This window comes from Hippocampus bargibanti, linkage group LG02 (assembly GCF_051943395.1).
Source record: "Hippocampus bargibanti isolate YZ-2025 linkage group LG02, ASM5194339v1, whole genome shotgun sequence".
NCBI lineage: Eukaryota > Metazoa > Chordata > Actinopteri > Syngnathiformes > Syngnathidae > Hippocampus > Hippocampus bargibanti.
This window is the reverse complement of record NC_142735.1, coordinates 27,438,287-27,460,209: the sequence shown is the minus strand read 5'-3', so window position 1 is coordinate 27,460,209 and position 21,923 is coordinate 27,438,287. Positions and strand designations below refer to the sequence as shown.

Genomic DNA, 21,923 nt, shown 5'->3' with positions numbered 1-21,923 from the left:
GGGGGGTGCTGTCCAGACAAACAGGAGGAAAAGTGGAATTTTAGGAAAGCTGAACTCTTCTACACCGTTCAGGTCAGATGTCAGACTTTTTTGACAGCAATAAAAATGGCAAGACTTTTCTTTCTCTGACCGTAAAATGACAAATATTCAAAAAATGACATTTTTTTCCTCCAAAAGGAAAAACATATATTTTTTTCATAAAGGTAAAGTTACACAATACCTTTCCTTTGTTTCATGAAATGACCAGTCGGTGACGTGTCAGTTTCGGGTATGTGCAGGACGTGTGGTGGACAACACACTCGTGTCTTGGACCTTGAAAATTTGATTTATTTTCCTTTCCACACAATAAAAACATAATAATAATTTCTATCAAACTCACCCAATGTATTCATGTGAATTAAAACAAAAAAAATAGTTTTAATGGGTATAAAATATATAAACCCAGCATGAGTTAAAAAATACTTGAAAACTTGTTATGCATTGATATTTCATTTTTTACTTTTCATATAATAGAAAAATATACACACTTCCTATCAAATTCGCCCAATTTATTCATGGAAATTAAAACAAAAAATACAGTTATTTTACAGCAATAAAACATATAAACTAACTATAGGTAAAAAAAAAAACTTCTTCTTTTCCTTTCGGCTTTTCCCTTGAAGGGGTCGCCACAGCAAATCAGTGTCCTCCATCTTTAGAGGTTTGATCCACATGTTTGTTTTGGCCAAGCTTTTACGTCGGATGCCCTTCCTGACACAACCCTCTGTATTTATCCGGGCTTGGGACCGGCAGAAGACGACTTATGTCCCTTTGTGGCTACAGAACAAGCAACTCGCTCAACAAAAGGCTCCCAAACACAAAATGGTCAATGGCACAGCAACATTCAAAAAAGCACAAACTAAAGTAAAAAAACACTAGCGGGTGGGGTCAAACCGTCAAAGGAGAGCGAGCAGCTCCTTGACGGCGATCACGGTTACGTCGGCGTAAAAGGTGCCCTCGTTGTCGCCCCCTCCGAACACCAGCAGTGTTTTGTCAACTTGCTGCTCTTCGGTATCATGGACGCTGGCCATCTCCATGGCGACGAGGGAGTGACCCGCCCGGGCAAGTGACAGCTGTGGGAGCGTCACCTCCGTCCACACGTTTGTCTCTGACGTCAAGAAAAGATGATGGTGGAAATTTTGCATTGTGGTGTACAGATTTTTAGTGTTTTGTATACTTAACTCATTCACTGCCAGATGAAAATTGCCCACTCCAGTGCCAGGGTTTTTGTCATTTTCACTCAAATTGCAGGACCCACAGAATATTAAGTTTTAGGACTACATAAACATTCAATGCAGCGTTAGAAACTTTAGACTCTCTTCTTTCATCATAAAAGCATAGTTAATTCCTAAATTATATGGGTCCGGAGTTATATGAGCTTGAAATGAGGGCTTTAACAACAGGTGAAGCTGTAACAAAGTGCTAACATGGAAAAAATGGAAATTCTGCCCCCTCATGGAAAGGAAAACATTGCCAGAGGTCTGAGCAGCGCCTTATCGACACCCCCGTAATAGAAACCAAAACCTGAACAAATTCTGGTATGGCACTCTACATCAATTTTTTAATTTCCGAATAAATCCGGGAATGGCAGTGAATGAGTTAAACATAAAGAAGTAAAATGTTTGCAAAAACATGACATTGTGGGGCGGACGCGTCTGCCACTCGATTAGGTACACCTAAGACGGCGAAGGCCGCTCACCCATGTCGAAAACAAAAGCATCGCTGAGGGAGTTGTTTCCGTTATAGCCGCCGTGGATCAAGAACTTCGTGGGCGAGATGACGGCGCTGCCATGCCAGCTGCGAAAGGAACACACACACACACACACACACACACACACACCCAAATAAGAGGTTTGGGAAACACACAACGTGGATGCATGCACGCCAGTCAACAATCCAAAGTGCGTTTTACCATCGAGGGGCGGGACTTAGTCCGCTTGTTTGAACAGCAGAAAACTCCATCAACCCTGGCAAAGAAGCATCGTGTCACCCATGGCAGTCATTTTGATACACAATCGAGTAAGTCGGCAGCCCGCCTCACCGAGGTCCAATACGAACATGTCGTTGTAGCACACAGGTGTGTCCCACCCGCCAAATACGTAAATCTTCCCCTGCGGCATCACGCAGGCCGAGTGACTGCAATGCAAATATGCAAATCGGGACAAGATTGTTTTTCCGGCGGGCGCTGAGAAGCGATGGCGATGGAAACGAAACATTGAGAGAGCCTCACCCCGAGCGGGGGGACGGACCGTCGCCGATGACGACGGGCTGGTACCAGATGGACAGCTGGGGGTCGAAGATGTACAGGGAGTCGCTGCAGCCGTCCGGCTCCGGGTGGGGCCGAGGGAAAACCCCTCCCAGCACAAAGAGCTCCCCCCGAAACAAGCTGCAGCTGTGGTAAGCCAGCGGGGGAACCTTCCCTTGCGCCTGAGCAGACAATAATGAGAACCACTTTCAACACCCCGCCCCCCTCAAATCGCTCCTCACCTCCACCATGGTCCACTTCCAGGTTCGCGTGTCCAGGATGTGGACATCATTGAACCACTTTTTGTTCTTGGAGCCGCCAAACACAAAGATACGGTTGGAGTCCGGGTCGTAGACCGCCGTGTGGCCTATTCTGGCCTCGGGAGTTGGACCCTGCGCCAGTGTCTCGGCCGGCACCCAGGATAGGTCCTCTGCGGGACAAAAACGGGCGCTCAGAGGACAATGTCTCTTCCAGATGTGGCATCACGCCCGCTTTTATAACCTGAGATTTCACCCACGTGACAGACCTGCGCAGAGCTTCCACAGGGGATCTTTGCAGAACTGCATCCTGGCTCCTTGACCTCCAATCAAGATGGCCGTGTGGGCATCAATGGGGCATAGCATTTGACCCCAGCGACCCGATGGGCCTGACTGCGCCACTGCTGGAGCATCGTTGGGAAAGTTATCATGAACTAACCGTAAGTCAAACTCCGCTCAGATAAAAGCTAACAAACATGGCCTCACCCGCTTGACTTTTGGCTGCGTTGCGTCTGCCCGAGAAAAGTTTCTGCCGGCCTTTGGCGTGCCGTTGGACTTTCCGCGACGGCGCGGTTTTCTCCGGGCTGCCGTTAGGACACATGTTCTCCACCTCCTCCTTAACCACCCGGTGGTCCTTGCTTATGTCAAGTTCTTCGGCAGTGGCTCGCTTCCTCTTCTTTTTGCAGTCGAGTTCTTGGGGAGCAAGAGGAGCGGCGGCGTGCTGGAAACAGTTGGAAGAACACATGGTTGATATTCGTGTTGTCCTCTCGGCAAAATAGCGATCCTTGTCTTGATTAATTGTCAGGAACCTATGGCTTGCGAGCCATCTATCTTTTGATGATTGCATCTGGCTCGCCGATAAAACAAAATACATATTCTGGCTTTTTCGCTGTTCATTTCCTGTTTGGGCAGCAGTTGGCGTCAAGCGCAATTTTGATTGGATGATACTGAATTATGGCCGTTGATGTCGAAGCAGGTAAACGCTCCCTTTTAAATAAGCCTGACGAGTAAAAAAAAAATCGCCTTTGTGGAGAGAAAAAGTTCTGCTGTGATTCTAATTTGCAATGAAACAGTTGATATCAGTGGCACTTTGACAAGCCCCATGCTAACGTTAGCATCAATATACTTCTGAGAGAGACAGCAGAAAGCCAGCGTGCGAGCGAATGAGCAGTGTGCAGGCTAGCTAGCAGTAGCTTCGCCTATGGACACAGCAAGTTGACTTTCATTCCGATCGTTTGGCTGGATTTATTTTTTACCAATCATGAGGAACGGAAAACTATTCATATTAATGGTGAGTATTATCACAGTTATTTAAAATAATACATTCTGACATTTTGTTGAACTCACGTGTGTGCGTGTTTTGCATGCATCCATGTGTGTGTGTCGCTCTCACCGAAAAACATTTCTAAATATTTTACTTTTATGGCACTCTTAGTCAAAAAGGTTCCCGACCGCTGAATTAAAGAGTAGAAAAGTCGGATCACATCAAGTGTATGTCAGGGATCCCAGCCATGGGAAATTAAAATAGAGGGCAATGAAACAGATCAGCCGGGGAGCAAGGGGGCCGTAAATTTATCAATGCAAGATTGCATATGATATATCTGCCTCATAATTGTACAAATACCATTGATTATGTTTACAGACGTTTTTCACCAACTTTGGTCATCCCCCATCAAGTCTCATTCAAGTTAGTTAGTTTCGTATTATAAATCATAATTAAAATCATGGTAGACTACAGGTCAACAGTAAACAAGCCCTATCACAATTTCCTTCGTTAGAATAATAACTTATGAATTGGAATGACTCACCAGGTAGTTTCTAATTCTGCATTCTCAATCTTTTTTTCTCTGCATGTTTGCTTCCCTCACAATGCTGTTTGAGTGACGTCCAACCTTTACCACCATAGGTGATCACTTTTCCATCGCAAAATGCTGCAAAGGGCTTTCCCTGGATTTTTAGGTTTGAATATGAAATCTGAAAGCGGGCGTCCGCCAATTTGTTTTTCTAACCATGCCAAATTCCGCAAATTCTTTATTCCTCCATCCAGAGACGTCACCGTTCCACTATCACTCTTGTGTAGGATATCGTTCTTCCACGACATCTTTACAATGTGAAAAGTCATGTGTTCTCCCGAGCGAGCAATCACACGGAACACGTGCACGTAAGCTTTACATCAAAACAAAATCTATATAGATATCTAACCTACACTGTCTATACTATTAGCACATTAAACATGTAAGTACCAAAAATGCGACAATGTTTAGCGCAGGTTTACTGGCGAAAAGCGCTGTAAGGGAGCTTCCATATTTGTTTTCTCGTTTCATCGTACACAGTCTCGTGGTATTTCACTCGAGCGATCCCAATTGTCGACGGAAGCAACCGACATCGACCAAAACACACGAAAGCATGCCGACTCAAGCACTACGCATTGTGATCATCCTATCACCCTTCAAAACAAACGTTTGAGTGGTTGTATATGGGAATAAAATAACTTTTACATGAAAATAGAAAATATCACTTTGGCGGAAAAAAAAATAGTGGAATTCTGCTAAATAGCGGACGTCTGGGATCCCAGGTATGTTACCTTTGGTGTATGGTCCTTGACAGCCAAAATGAGTTCTGTTTCTGGCCTATTGTCTTTCGCCTGAGGAACAGATGAAAGTTACAATTCCCTCCCCTAAGTATTTTTTGTACATTTTCCCATCAAAAACATTTTTTACCATATATCCTCCTTCCAGTGTAACAGTGAGGGTTACGCCATTCGTCCATGTCTCTTCTTCCCATTGCTCCCAAGACAGGCATCTATGGGATTCCCCGAATAATCAAAAATATTGAATCAAGGACATGATAGAAACATCTACTTTCTTTTTATCAATAACACACGTACCGAGTGGTCAAGCACAATAAGCACAATAATTTCGTCGTCTAACCTGTTATAGGGAGTCAGCTTCCCGATGGTGATGGGCGTCCGTTGAGCGTCGTAGAGGTCCGCGTTGACGCATGTCTTCTCGCCCCAAGGTCCGCTGCTAAACAGCACCACCTGCTGGACATTTGCCGGAACGGCAACAGACACCAGTCGGGGCCCCGCGTCGCTGCATTGCAGAAGAAATGTTTAAACTTTAAATCATATAAAAATGAAGGTTAGTTTTTGGAGTACTATTTAGATTAACATAGTACATTGACATTTATGAATGGAAGACTATAATAGGTTTTTATGAGTGTTGAGGTTAACAGACTAAGTGGACATACAGTAGTATTTGAAGACTACGGAAAACACATTGTGAAAATGAAGCCGATTTAAAACGATATTGCTCTTGACTGGATATTTTACGGCCTTTGACGTACCCGAGGAGCCTTTGAGGTGACGCATCCACTCCAAATAACGCAAATACACCAAATTCCCCCATTTATCTATCTGCAAAAACTGAGGTTGTTCGTTTACAGTCGAGTCTCCCGCCACTAATTCGTGTGGACGCAACTGTAGTTCCCACATCTCCAGTGGGTTTCATTGATTTTTCGTTTAGTGTGTCTGAGAGGGCGGTGTCTGTAAGGCTTTCGAATATCCACCAAACTCATAGAGTTTGTGTGCAGTTAAATCGAGTGCCCCCAAAAGCATAGACAACACAGTGTCTGACCAATCAATGGCCTGTATCGTCCGCGCTAAAATATGTCACAACCGGTGCGTTCATGGAAAAAAAGTCAGCTCGATGGCCTTGTCCAGAAATGTTGTGATTGTGGCGTGAACATGTACTATATTTGTTCTAACCTGATATTTTTTTACATAATATACAAGCAAAAGCACAGGGTCATAAGTGATGAAAAATAGAAATTCGTGAAAACACGTTTTCCAGAACAACACGTTTGCGTGAACGCTGGCGCGAATGGCTACCGCTGCTCACCCGCAGAAAACGTATGTTCTTATTCTGTGATTTGAAAGTGTCCTTGAGAGTTTTGAAAGGCGCTTCTAAATCCATTCGGTCACGACTGGATTTGTCCGCACGGTTTTGAATGCAGCACTGCAAGGCATTGTGGGATTTCATGCCGGTCCCAAGCTTCTCGAACCAACTGCTAAGATGATGGTGAGTTCAGCGTCCGCCACGACGTTCAATCCGTGTCCATCGCATAGTTTGGTGTCGTGGCTTTAGTCCCAAAAAAACGCTAGATGAAACACCATGTCGTTCTTGTTTACGGCGAGGCAATATTTCAGCGGATGATGCTGTAAAGCGCCGAAAACACCATTAGCATTGGAGAGCTAACTACTGTCCATGGGCGTGAACAATGCTTCCCGTGAAGACAATAATAACAATACAAATAAAACGGATCAGAGTTTAAATGCAAACGTCAGTGCCCCTCTTTTAAGTGTGCTGTGTTAAGACAATCTCTTGTTTCCTCCCGATTTTTTTTAGCGGTGAAGTTGAGTTAGCCGCTAGTTTCTTGATTTGTGTCAAAGCAGGGGTATTAGCATAGAACCAAAGGAGCTTTCGTAAAGAGCTGCTGCATCTTTCATTGATTTCGGATTTAACTCGAGCCACGTGTTGGAAGCTCACAAATGAAAAAAAAAAACAACGATCGTATATACCTGCCGCTATTTATCGAGGACTAAGAATGAATGCTAAACAGATTCATTGTGTTTCCCGTTGTGCTTGTCCACAGCCCACACCCGTGATCCTGCTGAAGGAAGGGACAGACACGTCTCAAGGAATCCCTCAGCTCATCAGCAACATCAATGCCTGTCAGGTCAGCAATACTTGCGACGTTTCTTTGTGCGGTTGTGTGTCTGTTCGTTTCCCTTAAGTAAGCATGCCTACCTGTCTCTCTCAGGTTATATCAGAGGCTGTGAGGACAACCCTGGGGCCCAGAGGGATGGACAAACTCATGGTCGACAACAGAGGTGACATCCACGACAAGGGGAACGGCTTTGGCGTTGAGTCCCTAGTGCGGGCGTTGAACATAGCTTTGTGTTTTCCAGGTAAGGCCACAATTTCCAATGACGGAGCCACCATCCTGAAGCTGCTGGATGTGGTCCACCCCGCAGCCAAGACCCTGGTGGACATTGCCCGCTCTCAGGACGCTGAGGTCTTGTTTATATCTAAAACGAGAAGGCGTGACGGGCAGTTTTATATTTATGGTTCAATATGATAACTTTGTAGGTACTGTTTCAATGGTAGCCATTTCAAATGAGAGAACCAAGACACACAAAGTAACAAGTGAAATATTTCACTCTCTGATTTTGCCACAAAAAAAGTGGATTTTACACAATTATTTAGTAATGACAATTAGAAAAAAGGGGTTCTTGCACTTAAATGACATTTTGAACCACTTCAAAATATAGAAGTAAACATTTTGTGAATGATATTTTATGCTCAACAGTTTTATGCCAATAATTTTCCCGTTATTAACTCACATTTTTTTCGTTTAAATTACCATGACTTGAAAAGGGAATGCGTGTCTGATCGGAAAATAATACAGTGGGTTTACGAACCCCTTGGCTTACCAACTTTTCGGTTTACAAACGTTACATTTATAAAAAATTTGCCTTGGCATACAAACTATTTTTCGGGATACACACGGAGCTGCCACAATGAGTGACGTGTCGTTCGTGAATGAGCCCGTTCTCCAAACAACGATAGGGCAGCGGGCTTTTTTTTTTGTCCTCTTTTCCCCGCCCCCAGTCGTCGGTTAAAGCCACGTGATTAGTCAAGAACGCAGCAGAGGGGGGCTGGGGGAGTTACAGACAGAGAGTGAAGCCATTTTCCAAAAAAGAAAATGGCGCCTTCGGTTAAAGCCACATGATTGGTCAAGAACCCAGCAGTGTGGGGGGGGGGTTAAACATTAAAGAGACAGGCAGACAGAGAGAGAAAACACACACACGCGAAAGGGAGAGGACAGAGCTTGAAACAAAAAAAAGAAAAGGGGAAAAAACAAGTAAAATGGCGAAAAAATGGATAGAACACAGTGAAATTTGGACCCATTTCAATTTTGATAGTTCAAAACCAGAGTGTAGACTGGAAGGTTAAATATCCCATCAATCAGGCTCCACAAATAACCCGCACAAGTCATCTGTAACCTTGGTGCAAAAAGCTATTAACCCAGCTAAACAGATGACAATTGATGAAGAACTAGATACAATTATCACAGAGAAATCATCTACAAGGGATCATTTGTGAAAGAAGCTTATGTACCTCATCAAGTGTTTCATGCTGAGGAAACCGGGCACTCCATTCCATCAAGCCATTAACGACCATCACAAAGGTAAATAAAATGACTTTATTGTACTGTACTGTTTATTTCTTTAATCATAATACTATAGCACATTTATTGTACATAAAATAAGGTATATTTTGTGTAGTTTTAAGGCTTGGAACATTAGAAAGTAGAAAATTATGTTTTATGGGGACATGGGAACGGATTATTCTCATTTTAATGGTTTCCTATGGGAAATTAATTTTTGGGATACACACTGTCTGGGAACCAACTAAGTTCGTAAGCCAAGATCCCACTGTAATACATTTTATATATAAACGGCTTTCAAAACTCTCAGGGTCACTTTACAGTCACAGGATACATTTTACTGTGGGTGAGCACCGGCAGCCACATGCGCCAGCGTTCACTCAACCCCGAAGTAACTCAAACAGATAGAAAGCTAACTAGCTAATGGATAGCAAATAAATAGCTAATAGATAGCCAACAGCTAGACAGCTTACAGCACAGGTGTCAAAGTCAAGGCCCGCGGGCCAAATCCGGCCCACCACATCATTTTTTCGGCCCGCGAAAGCAAATCAAACTTGTTAAATTCCATGATGATTGCTAAAATCTGAGCCAAAACTTCATATTTTTGGATGTCAACCACAATAAAAGTCATTATTCTTGACTTCAGATTTGAAAACGAATTATTCATTAATTTGCTGTGTGCTCTATATGTAATATTTGAAGGGATTTAAACATTCTAATGGGTTCCCCAAATTCATAACGGCCCTCAAGAGGAAACCATAACTACAATGTGGCCCGAGGCAAAAAAATGACTTTGACACCCCTGGCTTACAGCAAGTTAGCTAGACAGCTAATAACTTGCTAGATAGCTAATGGATAGCAAATAAATAGCGAATAGGTAGCCAACAGCTAGCCAGCTTTGTACTAATCTAACAATTTTACATTTTTTAAACTTTGCAAACTATTTCAACACTTTAGTGTCGTAGAAGTGGTAGTAGTCTTTAGTAGTGTGTGCGTGCATTTATAATACATTGTAAATTTAAATTTGCATGATCGGTTCTCTCTTTTGTGGCACTCTATCACATAAAATGTTCGACAAACACCTGGTACCCGAAGTGGTTGAATTTTATTCGTACCCAACTGAAAATCTCATGTCGTCCCCAAACTCAGGTGGGGGACGGCACCACCTCGGTCACGCTCTTGGCCGCGGAGTTCTTGAAGCAGCTGAAACCCTACGTGGAGGAGGGGCTCCACCCTCAGACCATCATCAGAGCATTCCGTACAGCCACCAACCTGGCTGTCGCTAAGATCAAGGAGATCGCCGTTCCCGTGAAGAAAGGCGACAAACAGTGAGCGCTCAAGCATCCTGCAAAACCTGCTCCCATGGGTTATTTTTGCTGAACTCTGCTGGTCCCCTCAGAGAGCAGCGGCAGTTGTTGGAAAAGTGTGCAGCCACGGCACTTAATTCCAAACTGATCGCCGGTCAGAAGGATTTCTTCTCCAAAATGGTGGTGGACGCCGTCATGTCCTTGGATGAGCTGCTGTCCCTCAAGATGATTGGCATCAAGAAGGTCCAAGGAGGAGGACTGGAGGTCACTTTCTTCCTCCTTAGCAAAGAAAAACCTTTACCTTCAGACGCATTCACGTGTTGTTTTTCTCGCTAACTCAGGATTCCCAGTTGATTTCCGGAGTCGCCTTTAAGAAGACCTTCTCCTACGCCGGCTTTGAGATGCAGCCCAAGTGTTACGACAATCCAAAAATTGCGCTGCTGAACATTGAACTGGAGCTGAAAGCCGAGAAGGACAACGCGGAGGTTCGGGTGAAGTCAGTGGAGGTAGGTGGACTCCCCCGCGGAAAGGACGCCGTTTGTCCACCTCAGTTTATTCATCATCCGACTCGCGTCGTCAGGACTATCAAGCCATCGTTGATGCCGAGTGGAACATCCTTTACGACAAGTTGGAAAAGATCTACCAATCGGGAGCCAAAGTGGTTCTGTCCAAGTTGCCCATCGGCGACGTGGCCACCCAGTACTTTGCGGACAGAGACTTGTTCTGCGCCGGGAGGGTCCAGGAGGAAGACTTGAAGAGGACCATGATGGTAGGACCCCTGAACTCCCTCATATCTACATTTTTGGTGTCATCGTTATGTAAGAATAAGTCTACCTTGTGTTACGTCACATCAAGGCCTGCGGTGGCTCGATCCAGACTTCAGTTGGTCGTCTGACCGACGACGACCTGGGCCAGTGTGAGCTCTTCGAGGAGGTCCAGGTGGGAGGAGAAAGGTAACTCTTCATCCTCTCCCTTTTTGTTGGGGGAGGGGGCCTGTCGCTGACAAATTGGGTCTTGTCGTTTAGGTATAACTTGTTCAAGGGGTGCCCCAAGGCCAAAACATGCACCATCATCCTGCGAGGCGGCGCTGAGCAGTTTACGGAGGAGACGGAGCGCTCGCTGCACGACGCCATCATGATTGTGCGCAGAGCCATCAAGGTAAAGTGGGAGCTCCAAAAACAACCCCCATCCCCCTCATCCAGTGTGAATATTTCTGACCCTCCCCCATTTTTGTTTCACAGAACGATTCCGTCGTGGCGGGCGGAGGAGCCGTGGAGATGGAGCTGTCCAAGTACCTGCGCTATTATTCCCGAACCATTCCGGGGAAGCAGCAGTTGCTGATCGGCGCCTACGCCAAAGCCCTGGAGATCATCCCCAGGCAGCTGTGTGACAACGCGGGTTTTGACGCCACCAACATCTTGAACAAGCTGCGTGCTAAACACGCTCAGGTACCGACCGAGACGTCCACGGAGGCGCTTGTATCTTCACTTGATACGTAAATCCATGCAGCAATGTCATCAAATTCAATCATCGAGGGGAGGGGGGTGACAAATAAATACTCCAGCGACTCGACAATTTACTTCCTACCTCGGCTCAGGGCGGCATGTGGTACGGCGTGGACATCAACAACGAGGACATTGCCGATAACTTCGCTGCCTGCGTGTGGGAGCCGTCCATCGTTCGCATCAACGCGCTGACTGCGGCCTCGGAGGCGGCCTGCCTCATCCTGTCTGTCGACGAGACCATTAAGAACCCGCGCAGCACCGTCGATGGACCACCAGGGGGCGGAAGAGGCAGAGGCCGCGGAAGACCTCATGCTCACTAAAGACCCCGCCACCAATTTTGTATTTGAATTACATTGACGGCAACAGTTACATGCACACACACAGGGAACAGAAGGTGTTATTCAAACACAAGTTTCAGACAATTTTCTGTTTTTTAAGGCATTTCACCCCCCCCCACACACACACACACACACACACACGTTTCATTGTGTGTGTGACTTACCACTTAGCACAGCATTTGTTTTGCAGATTTGTCACCGTCCTCGGGGTCTGCTTCTTCCTCTCGCGTACCGTCATCACTCATCTGTATTTTTGGGGGGGTTTATGCGGCATCGAATGAAAAGCACTGAAAGGATCCACGCCGTGTGCGTGTATTTATTGACCCATTCTTAGAAACAATAAACAAATCGCTGAAATCCAACTTACCCATGACTTCCGTGTGTTACTTTTTTACTCATTCACAGCCATTCCTGAATTTTTTCGAGAATTGAAAAGCATGACGTGGAGCGCCATTCCCAAATTTGTTTGGGTTTTGTTTTTTTTCTTGGGGGTGCCGATAAAGCACTGGTCAGATTTCTGGCAATGTTTTTTCCATTCCACGAGGGGGCAGCATTTGTCTTGTCCATGAAAGTGCTTTGTTGCAGCTTGACCTGTAAGCGTTATATAAATCAATATCTATGTATTGTATTGTATTTTGTACAGCTGCCTCCATTTCAAGTTCAGATAAATCCAGACCCATATAATTAAGGGATTAACTTTTTTTCTGACGAAACGAGAGTTGTTTGATTATTACATGAACGACATGTTTATGTCGTTCTAAAAGTCAATATTCTGTGGCTCCTGCAATTTGAGTGAAAATGACAAAAAAAAAACCTGGCACAGTAGTACACACACACTATTTGCACATCGTCTGGCAGTGAATGAGTTAATGGGAAAACGGCGATCCACGACGTGGCAGTTATCGTGGATATTAATATACTTGCCATGTGCCGCCGATTAATCCCGAAAAGTAAATCCCCCGACCCACCCAAAATGAGAAGGTTCTCAATCTTTTTTTTCCATTTTCCATAAACACCTGCGATTCATTCACAAGTCAGCTCTCTGGGGCCCCCAATGTTGATGCCTGGTATCAATATTATTTGGAAATCTCACTGCTCAGTTAGACAGGAAGTCAATTGAAGCTTTGACGGAATGTTTGGACACCACGTCCACGGCCGTCACTTTGATTTCCGTATCACCGAACTGCATGCTGGCCCTGATCTCCCTCCTCGCTGGGCCTCGTAACGGATCCGGCAGTTCCAACGTGACCATTCCACACTTCCTCACCCCCGGGTCCGAAATGTACGTGACGTCGTCAGTGGCGCTGCAGTAGATATTGATGATGATCTTTCGTTGCCCAGGGCGCGCCGGCGTGTAACTTCGCCGCACCACCTCGCCCAGAGCTACTGATTGGTCCACGGACACAAAGCGATCCAGAATATCGGTGCACCATTGCCGGTCGTCCTTGATGAGGAGCTTGTCCCTGGGGTGACGCCCCTCCACGAAGCGGTTCAAGACGCCCACGCCGTACGTCAGCGGGCATCGACGTACTCGCACCTGTGAGGTAGCGCCCGTGCAATGAGCTTTGAAAACTGTTAAATGTTTGGAAACATCCCTCATTGCCGTCCTCGTTTCTGTTAGCCTGTCTATGATATTTCGCATTGTATGTTAGCACTAAGCTAACAAGCTTTTAATATTCCAATATTTATGTGCTTAAATGTTTTGGTACCTCATTGCTCACCGCCATGCTCGTTTCTGTTAGCCTGTCTATGACATTTCGCATGATATATTAGCACCAAGCTAACAAGCTTTCAATAATCCAATATTTATTTGCTTAAACGTTTTGGTATCTAATCGCTCGCCGCCATGCTTGTTTCTGTATCCATTGTATGTTAGCACTAAGCTAACAAGTCTCCCATCCATCCATTTTCCGTACCGCTTATTCCTCATTAGGGTGGGTGGGGGGGTGCTGGAGCCTATCTCAGCTGTCTTCCATAATCCATTATTTGCTTAAACGTTTTGGTATCCAATCAATCACCACCATGGTTGTTTCTGTTTGTCTGTCTATGACGTTTCGCATTGTATGTTAGCACTAAGATAACCAGCTTTCAATAATCCAATGTTTATTTGCTTAAACGTTTTGGTATCTCACGACCCAACGTTTGAATGTCTTTTTGTTTCAAATGCATATTCATTCATTTTTTTTGTAAATTGCTGTCTCCTCACCACAGTGGGATCGAGTCCAAACAGCACCGCCCCCTTCAGGATGGTCAGACCAACGTTGTGCGGGATGATGATGCGACAAGTGCATCCCAGGGCTTTCTGGACGGCTTTCTGTAGCATGGGCGACTCGGCGAATCCTCCCACCAGGAATAGGAATCGCACGCCGCGTACCTCGGGCTTCGACATCAGCTCTTCTGCAATAGCGCAGCGAGAAAAAAAATGGAAGAATTTCCAATTCAGGTTTTGAATGCGGGATTCATCAATCCGCTGAAAATTGTGTAACGTATTTAGACATGAATAAAAGAAATCATACACAACATCCAGTAAATAGAAACACGCAGGATGTAAAGAATGAACAGAGGGGCCGAGGTGCTGGTTGATTTTGTTGACTTTTTCAGTAAAGAATAGAAGCAGAGCGTTGCAGGTGTCTAAGGTGGATGATTTTGTTATATAGAGAGAAAAGAGGGTCTGATTATTTCCAGTTTTTGAGTCAATAAGTCCAGAGTACGTCTGTGTAAGCTCTCAGTCGTACAGGAGTGGTCCATCGATGAAAAGGTTTCTTCAGCCGTCATCTGTACTTCTTTGAAGGTGTCGGACGTTTCGCTTCTTATCCAAGAAACTTTGTCAGCAAACTAAAGTCTTACTGGTAGTTTAGGCCCTATATATATATCCCTACTGGCCAGACATGGCGGTGCCGGACTCTGCTATGATAGGTCCCTGCTCTCAGGTTGGGGGGAGCAGAGGACTACTCCCTGCAGCTGCACTGATAGTTCCTATTCTTCGGACTAACGACTGGCCTGATTACCCCACTTCAATCGGTATCACCTCATCAGTATTGCTAATCCTATGTTGCCTAAGCAGGCTATTGTATGAACGATCGAAATTGAACCTCACCCCACCAAACCGGTTTAATGAAGGATTTAGTTGTTTTATGAAAATCGCCTTTTACACCCCTTTCAAACCATCTATCTTCTTTCGCTAAGATTTTAACCTCATTGTCGTCAAATGAGTGGTTCAGTGGCCTAAACTACCAGTAAGACTTCAGTTTGCTGACGAAGTTTCTTGGATAAGAAGCGAAACGTCTGACACCTTCAAAGAAGTACAGTTGACGGCTGAAGAAACCTTTTCATCGATAAGTCCAGAGTAGTAGTATCCACAAAATGAGCGTTGACCAGTGTTCGGCGAACCGATAGGACTATTCTCACCGATGTGCCGCACAATATTAGCGATGGTGGGCCGGAAGAGCTCGTTCATGGCCTCCTGGGTTAGTCGCAGCATCCCCTGAGATGACCATTTGACGATGTTCATACTAGAACACACAGAAACCCGCACATAAGCAAAAAGAAAAAAAATAGCAACAAAAAATAGTGACAATAAATCGTGACAAATCTCACAACAGTGTTTTTTTGACAATGGACTGAGGAGTGATTCATTAGCAGTAGCACCGACTTGCTTCTCCTCAGGGCGGCCTCCACGCTCTGCCCCCGGTGTCTTTTGTAGTAGTCGATGAAGGAGAAGGGCAGCGAGATGTTGAGGGCATTGGCCCCGCCCGGTGCCACCGTCCGCTTTCTGGCCTCGAAGGCGATGGTGAGGTCCACCCAGGCTGCCGGCCGCTTGGTTTTGAAGCTCTGGATGAAGTCGTCCCCAAAGATCTGGCTGAGCATGGACTCGAAGGCCAGGTCCACCCCCACGGCACCATATGGGCCGCCTGAGAGGAAGACAGATTGTCAGAGAGGCTCCAGGAGCATCTGTGTCCGTGTTCTCCTTTTGTCCGCCATTTTATGTTCAATTGATCAACAGAATATGGAGGCACTTTTTCATTGCCAATTGGAAAATTAGAAGAAAAAAAACAAAACAAATGACAGTCAAACTCTGGGCGGGGCTGTGAGGGTGGGGAGGGGGTCCGTCAAGTTTTGGCAAATGGCACCTGAGGCCTTGTACAGTTCTTTCAACGTCCCTTGCAGCTGCTCGATTTGATGGACCGTCAGATCTACCGTTCCTCCTCCGCAGTCTGCTACGATGTACTTGTCACCTACGGGACACGCTTGCCATCAGTTCAAGTACTATTGAAAAAAAATATATACCAATGAATAAATCAATAAATAAATCCACAAATAAATAAATAATCAGACAGGCATTAATGGATGATAGTGGGGTTTTTTTCTAAATGAATTCAAAAGGATTTTTTTCAAAAAGCCATCAGTTCAAGTTCTATTGAAAAAAAAATCCACGAATACATAAATAAATTTAAAAAAAACAAATAATCAGACAGACAGAAATAGTGAAATATGATAGTGTTTTGTCCCTAAATGACTCAAAATTATTTTTTTCAACATTTTTTCAAAAAGCCATCAGTTCAAATACTGTTGAAAAAAAATCCACGAATACATAAATAAACACATAAATAAATAAATAAATAAATAAATAAATAAATAAATAAATAAATAAATAAATGAGTAAATAAATAAATGGATGAATGAATGAATAAAAAATAAATGATAGTGGAGAATATGATGATAGTGTTTTTTTTCTAAATGAATTCAAAAGGATTTTTTTCAAACATTTTTTTCAAAAAGCCATCAGTTCAAGTTCTATTGAAAAAAAAATCCACGAATACATAAATAAACACACAACTAAATAACTAATAAATAAATAAATAGACAGAGAGTCGTAGAGTGTTTATGTCTTCAAAATGAACTGTATGGGTTATATTATTAATACTTTGGGTGTATTAATGTGCTGCTATTTATTTTACGACTCAATTTGCAATGGATGATAGAGTGTTTTTTTTTTCTCAAAATGAACTGTCTATAAGTATTTATGGGTTATATTATTAACACTTTGGGTGTATTAATGTGCTGCTATTTATTTTACGACTCAATGTGCGTGGTGTGAATCCAGTAAAGGCAATGTGGCACTATGACATTCTCATGCAAATCGTACAGAGCACTACACTCAACTTTTTTTGGATACTTGTATGTACATTTTGAAATACGATAGAAATACTACGCATCCAAAATATAAATGGTATCAGTTGCAAGGTGTTAGTATCCGTGAGGATTCAGCAGTTGAGTCCTGGTACGGGTATTGGTCTAAAAAAAGTGATGTTAAATATCACCTCCCAATTCCTCTTAATATGCTATTTGACCAGCAAAAACAGCCTCCAGGAATCTTAGATTACTGTGCTCCCTCCGTGCCAGTGTTTATGATATGTCCAGCGATAAACCTCTGCTTTTAGTTCAGGTATGCTGAATGCGGCAGAAGAAAAAATAAATAAAAAGCGTACACGGCATTTAATAGCAGCAAAGCGACTCATATTACTACAATATTTTACAATCCTTTCATTTAAACCGCAGCCATTTTGTTCCACCAAGAGTAGCAATCATGCCCGCTTGGGCGGAAACGTTGCCTGGCGACCAGCCAGCGGCAAGGTTGAAAGTTGAAAGAGGACCAAGATATAAACCGTACCGGTCTGCAGCTCGGACCACAACTCCCCGGTGCCGCTCTCAACGATGAAGGTCCTGCTGTGCCGTGATCGCCTCAACTGCTCTCGGGCTGCGGCACATCAAGACAACAAGGCTCCACTTTGTCCTTCATTTATTTCATGCTTTGTTGAGTGGCACACTTTTCAACCCCCTCAAAACCCACTGCCCAAGAACCCCCCAGCCACACACACACAGAACGTGCTGAGGAGGTCATTTCGCGGCTTCGCGATGATTAATAGTTGAGGATGGTGAGGAATTTACAAAAATAAACATCCACTCAGTTCTGTGTGTATGTGTGTGTGTAAAAGTGTATGTGCATGTGTTTGTGTGTGTGTGTCTGCAGTGACTTTCGTCCTTGGAGATCACATGAGTGTGTGTGTGTGTGTGTGTGTGTGTGTGTGTGTGTGTGTGTGTGTGTGTGTGTGTGTGTGTGTGTGTGTGTGTGTGTGTGTGTGCGTGTGTGTGTATGTGTGTGTGATGCATAACAAACAACAGCCCAGTGGCATGCAGCCCACATATGTGTAGATGACACCCCAAAATATGGAAGCAATTTACATGAGTAAAACAATTGTGCATGTATGTGTGTGTGTGTGTGTGTGTGTGAGTGAGTGAGTGAGTGAGTGAGTGAGTGAGTGAGTGAGTGAGTGAGTGAGTGAGTGTGCATAAAAATGACACCACTGTTTTTGATTGTATTTTTTCAGATGAATTGATGTGGCAAAATAGTTGAAATAATCAAACAGTGACGACGATGCCAAATGTATGAAAAAACAATGACAACATGACAAAGGGAGCGAGGGTGAAGTGCAGGAAAAGAAATGAACTCCAAACGACATGGCAAGAAGGGGGTGAGATCATAGTCTGCAAGCACCTTGTTCCAATTACAATATCTTGTGTTTAATGTACATCTATGTATGTGTGTGTGTGCATGTGTGTGTCGGCTTGAATGGTTTCTCAATGACTTGTAAGTGGAGCTGTGCAGCGGAAAGGGGGTGGGCGACTTTTGGGTGAAATATTCTTACATTGAAGCAACCTTTGCCCAACCCCCCCCCCCCCCCCCCCCATTCCTAAATTTCGACTCGGGCGCACAAACAGGCCCGTTGACCCACCTTGCCTGAAGCTGGAGTCAAAAGGCCGCGATCCGTTCACATCCACGCCATTCGCCATCGGCTGCAGGCTCAGGTCGGTCACCTGGTGGAGGCGGAGCTTGCGGCAATAAATGGAGGCGGCCTCCGGTTCCAGAGCGATCAGGAGTTGCTCGGGGCACTCCGGGGACACCAGACCTGCCTTGAAGGTGGGGGCGGGGGGTCCGAGAAAGAAACAAAACCCCCCGATTAGTACTTTGGGGTACTCAGTAGAATGTAATAAGGGCACTTTACAACAACAAATAAAACGGCATTTGTAGACATAACCAGAAAATATTCAAATATAATTCCTGTCCACTCGGTCAACGGCGATCTATCGACTGATATCTAAAAAAATTATTCTGAAATGTTTTTTTTTCTTCAACAGCACACAGACAGCTCGTTAACACTGTCATGTTGCTAAATTGAGTTCCGGAATGTGTTTGTTAATGGCTAACATTCGCCACAAATGCTAAAAGCTCATATCGTTTTGTTTTTTTTGTTTACAAGTACGTTGCCTCGTTGCTATTTTACACACAAAAAAGGTGCGCGGATGGAACTAGAGCGCACTGTACTGACTATACTGTAAATGTGTATGCGGGTGAGTGCAGGGCGGTGTCTGCTCACGACTTCCCGTGTTTGTGTACCGGTCTCGCTTATTGTTCTGCTGATGACATCACCAATAGCAGGAAGTACACTCGCGCACACCCGAAAACTGTTCCGAATGTGAAGCCATGTAAGCGTTGAATATGCGCAGGTGGGGGTGTAGCTAGTGAAGACCCTCGCCGCCCCCCCCCCCAAAGAAAAAAAGGGTGACTGTGTCATTATGGCAGTGGTCCCCAACCCCGGTACACAAGAATGAATTAGTTATTTCCGTTTTATTTATTAAATGAGTCAAGCGGTCTTTTATTTTGAAACTTTCAGCCAGCAAAAGTTCCATACGAGTACACAGTGGATTCACGTTTGTTAACTCATTCAATGCCATTCATAAATTTAATCAGGAATAGAAAATATGACGCAGAGCGCCATTGCTGAATTTGTTTGGATTTGTTATTTTTTTTTGTTTGGGTGCCGATAAAGTGCTGACCATGGTCTCTGGCAATGTTTTTTTCCCTTCCGCAAGGGGGCAACATTCCCCTTTTTTCCATTTTAGTGCTTTGTTCCAGCTTCAGCTGTTGTTAAAGCGCTTTATAAAACAATATGTACGTATGCCATAGTATTTTGGGCAGCCTCCCTCATTTCAAGCTCATGTAACTCCAGACCCATACCATTTAGGAATTAAGAAGAGAGTCTAAGGTTTCTTACGCTGCATTGCATGTTTATGTAGTCCTAAAAGTTAATATTCTGTGGGTTCTGGAATTCGAGTGAGAATGACAAAAACCCTGGCACTGGAGTGGACACATTTTTGCATGTATGGCAGTGAATTAGTTAATCTCCCACCGTAAAATTGTCAGCCATTCTGCAGTTAGAAAAAGGTTGGGGACTACTGATTCGTGGCACTAACCAGGTAGGCAGCCTCTCTCATGAACTGTTTGGCAGGTTGCCGCCACACGGCAGGGACGGTGATCACCCATCTGATCTTGTCCCCCTCCAGCACGGAAGAAGTCTGCTCCTTCACCTCCTAAAGCCACAGAGGGTTAGCGTCCTTCATGCTTACTAGTCCGCCGTGCCATACCTTGAGTGCGTGCTTCCTGAAGAAGCGCAGGGCGTGAGCGAAAACCTCAATGGCTGCCACCCGTCGCCCATTTACCGCCTCCAGCTCGGTCTCCATCGTGAGATCCTGCAAAGGCAGGATTGATGTGAACCCAGGTGTCATTTTGTGCTTTTGCTGTCGGGAGGAGGTGTCAAAACAGATGTATATAACTGAGAAGAAAACTTTATTTGTGCTTTAACTACATTTTAGATTGCTTTGTTTTACCTGTTTGAAGCTACAATTGATGCTTTTTATTATTATTTTTTTAATTGATGATCAGAATTGACTGTTTATCTCATCACTCGTCTCGGACTGAACCATAGGACCGTGTTTTTCATACCAAAAAAAACATGGTGGAGCAGCTTGCAAATTCTGTGAAAAGACAATTTTGGGCAGGAAATAAAGCACAATAAGTTTTCCATGACGTCTAAGAAGACTAATGAGATCATGAAATGTGTCAAATTTTGTGGTGGTGAAAATATTATTGGTCTCTTACACTTGTCATCTGGACATGGACTTGACCTGTACTCGATAACGGTGGAGCTGACTAAAGACACGAATCGGTACCTAATACCGGTACATTTATCCGCCCAATTTAATTTAATTTAATTTAATTTAATTTAATTTAATTTAATTTATTTTAATTTAATTTATATTGTTGCACTTATGTATCTGCTTATTTACAGTGAGACCTCAACTTACGAACTTAATTGGTTCCCAGACAGAGTGTGTAAGGCGAAAAGTGTGTATCTCAAAAATAAATTTCCCATAGAAAACCATTAAAATGGGAATAATCCGTTCCCGGGTTTCCATAAAATTTACTTTTCAACTAAATACGCCTTAAAACTACACACGACATACCTCATTCTATGTATAATAAATGTGCTATTGTATTGTAATGAAAGAAATTCACTGCATTGTATCATAAAGTCACTTTATTTACATTTGTGATGGTCATTTATGGCTTGATGGAGTGCCATTGGAGGTCGAAGATCAAAGGGAATTGCTATTTGGAAAGAGAGGCGCATTACATGAGGACTGTAATTAAAGAAATAAACTGTGCTGTAAGATAGTTTTATTTACCTTTTTGATGGTCGTTGATGGCTTATGAAAGGAGAGTCACATTCCATAAGGACTGTAATTAAAGAAATAAACTGCTATAAAATAAAGTGTTATTTACCTTTCTGATGGTCGTTGATGGCTTATGGAAGGAGAGTCACATTCCATAAGGACTGTTGGTAACTTAACCTCTGGTGCTGTTCGGTTGTGTGTTTCCGCCGAAGATCACTCCGCCAGCCGTGGTGGGTGTGTATTATGAAAATAGTGCTTATTACAAGGTTTAATTTTCAGAAATGTGACGTTTGTAACATGAAAAGTTTGTAAGATAAGGTGTTTGTAAGTTGAAGTCTCACTGTATTTATGTATTTATTCATTTACTCATTTATTTATTTAATCGTTTATCCATCTACCCATCCAACCACCCATCCCCACCCCCAAAC

The 21,923-nt window shown here is 44.0% G+C and overlaps 3 protein-coding genes across 7 annotated transcripts in view; 1 reads left to right on the top strand and 2 right to left on the bottom strand.

The window, feature by feature from the left end:
• Nucleotides 1-321: 321 nt before the first annotated feature.
• Nucleotides 322-6,039, bottom strand: krcp (kelch repeat-containing protein). 3 transcript variants are annotated; one of them, XM_089018143.1, is made up of 12 exons: nt 5,887-6,039; nt 5,472-5,633; nt 5,262-5,343; nt 5,126-5,185; nt 3,028-3,262; nt 2,811-2,945; nt 2,527-2,714; nt 2,270-2,466; nt 2,081-2,175; nt 1,952-2,006; nt 1,739-1,836; nt 322-1,147 (listed from the first exon to the last, which is right to left on the bottom strand). In XM_089018143.1, the coding sequence occupies exons 1-12, from the start codon at nt 5,946-5,948 to the stop codon at nt 936-938; spliced, it is 1,581 nt and encodes a 526-aa protein (XP_088874269.1). In that variant the 5' UTR covers nt 5,949-6,039; the 3' UTR covers nt 322-935. The 3 variants fall into 3 exon arrangements, with proteins under 3 accessions (XP_088874269.1, XP_088874279.1, XP_088874287.1); XM_089018153.1 differs by having other exon boundaries at nt 2,811-2,942; XM_089018161.1 differs by lacking the exon at nt 5,126-5,185.
• Nucleotides 6,040-6,550: 511 nt separating this feature from the next.
• cct7 (chaperonin containing TCP1, subunit 7 (eta)) lies at nt 6,551-12,288 on the top strand. Its single transcript, XM_088990629.1, has 12 exons — nt 6,551-6,620; nt 7,195-7,278; nt 7,363-7,432; nt 7,511-7,617; nt 9,922-10,100; nt 10,172-10,343; nt 10,421-10,585; nt 10,660-10,848; nt 10,935-11,032; nt 11,105-11,237; nt 11,321-11,527; nt 11,677-12,288. Exons 1-12 carry the CDS (start codon nt 6,615-6,617, stop codon nt 11,902-11,904), a joined length of 1,638 nt encoding a protein of 545 aa, XP_088846755.1. The 5' UTR covers nt 6,551-6,614; the 3' UTR covers nt 11,905-12,288.
• The window catches only part of hspa12b (heat shock protein family A (Hsp70) member 12B), a 20,352-nt gene continuing 10,599 nt past the window's right edge, over nt 12,171-21,923 (bottom strand). For all 3 annotated transcript variants that reach the window (XM_088990625.1, XM_088990628.1, XM_088990627.1), the window contains exons 8-16: nt 20,407-20,511; nt 20,236-20,352; nt 18,717-18,894; nt 17,594-17,680; nt 16,053-16,157; nt 15,575-15,833; nt 15,331-15,434; nt 14,129-14,319; nt 12,171-13,459 (exon numbers count right to left, since the gene is read on the bottom strand). In XM_088990625.1, the coding sequence (XP_088846751.1) occupies nt 13,019-13,459; nt 14,129-14,319; nt 15,331-15,434; nt 15,575-15,833; nt 16,053-16,157; nt 17,594-17,680; nt 18,717-18,894; nt 20,236-20,352; nt 20,407-20,511 (1,587 nt within the window). In that variant the 3' untranslated portion in view covers nt 12,171-13,018. The remainder of the gene's footprint in view (nt 13,460-14,128; nt 14,320-15,330; nt 15,435-15,574; nt 15,834-16,052; nt 16,158-17,593; nt 17,681-18,716; nt 18,895-20,235; nt 20,353-20,406; nt 20,512-21,923) is intronic.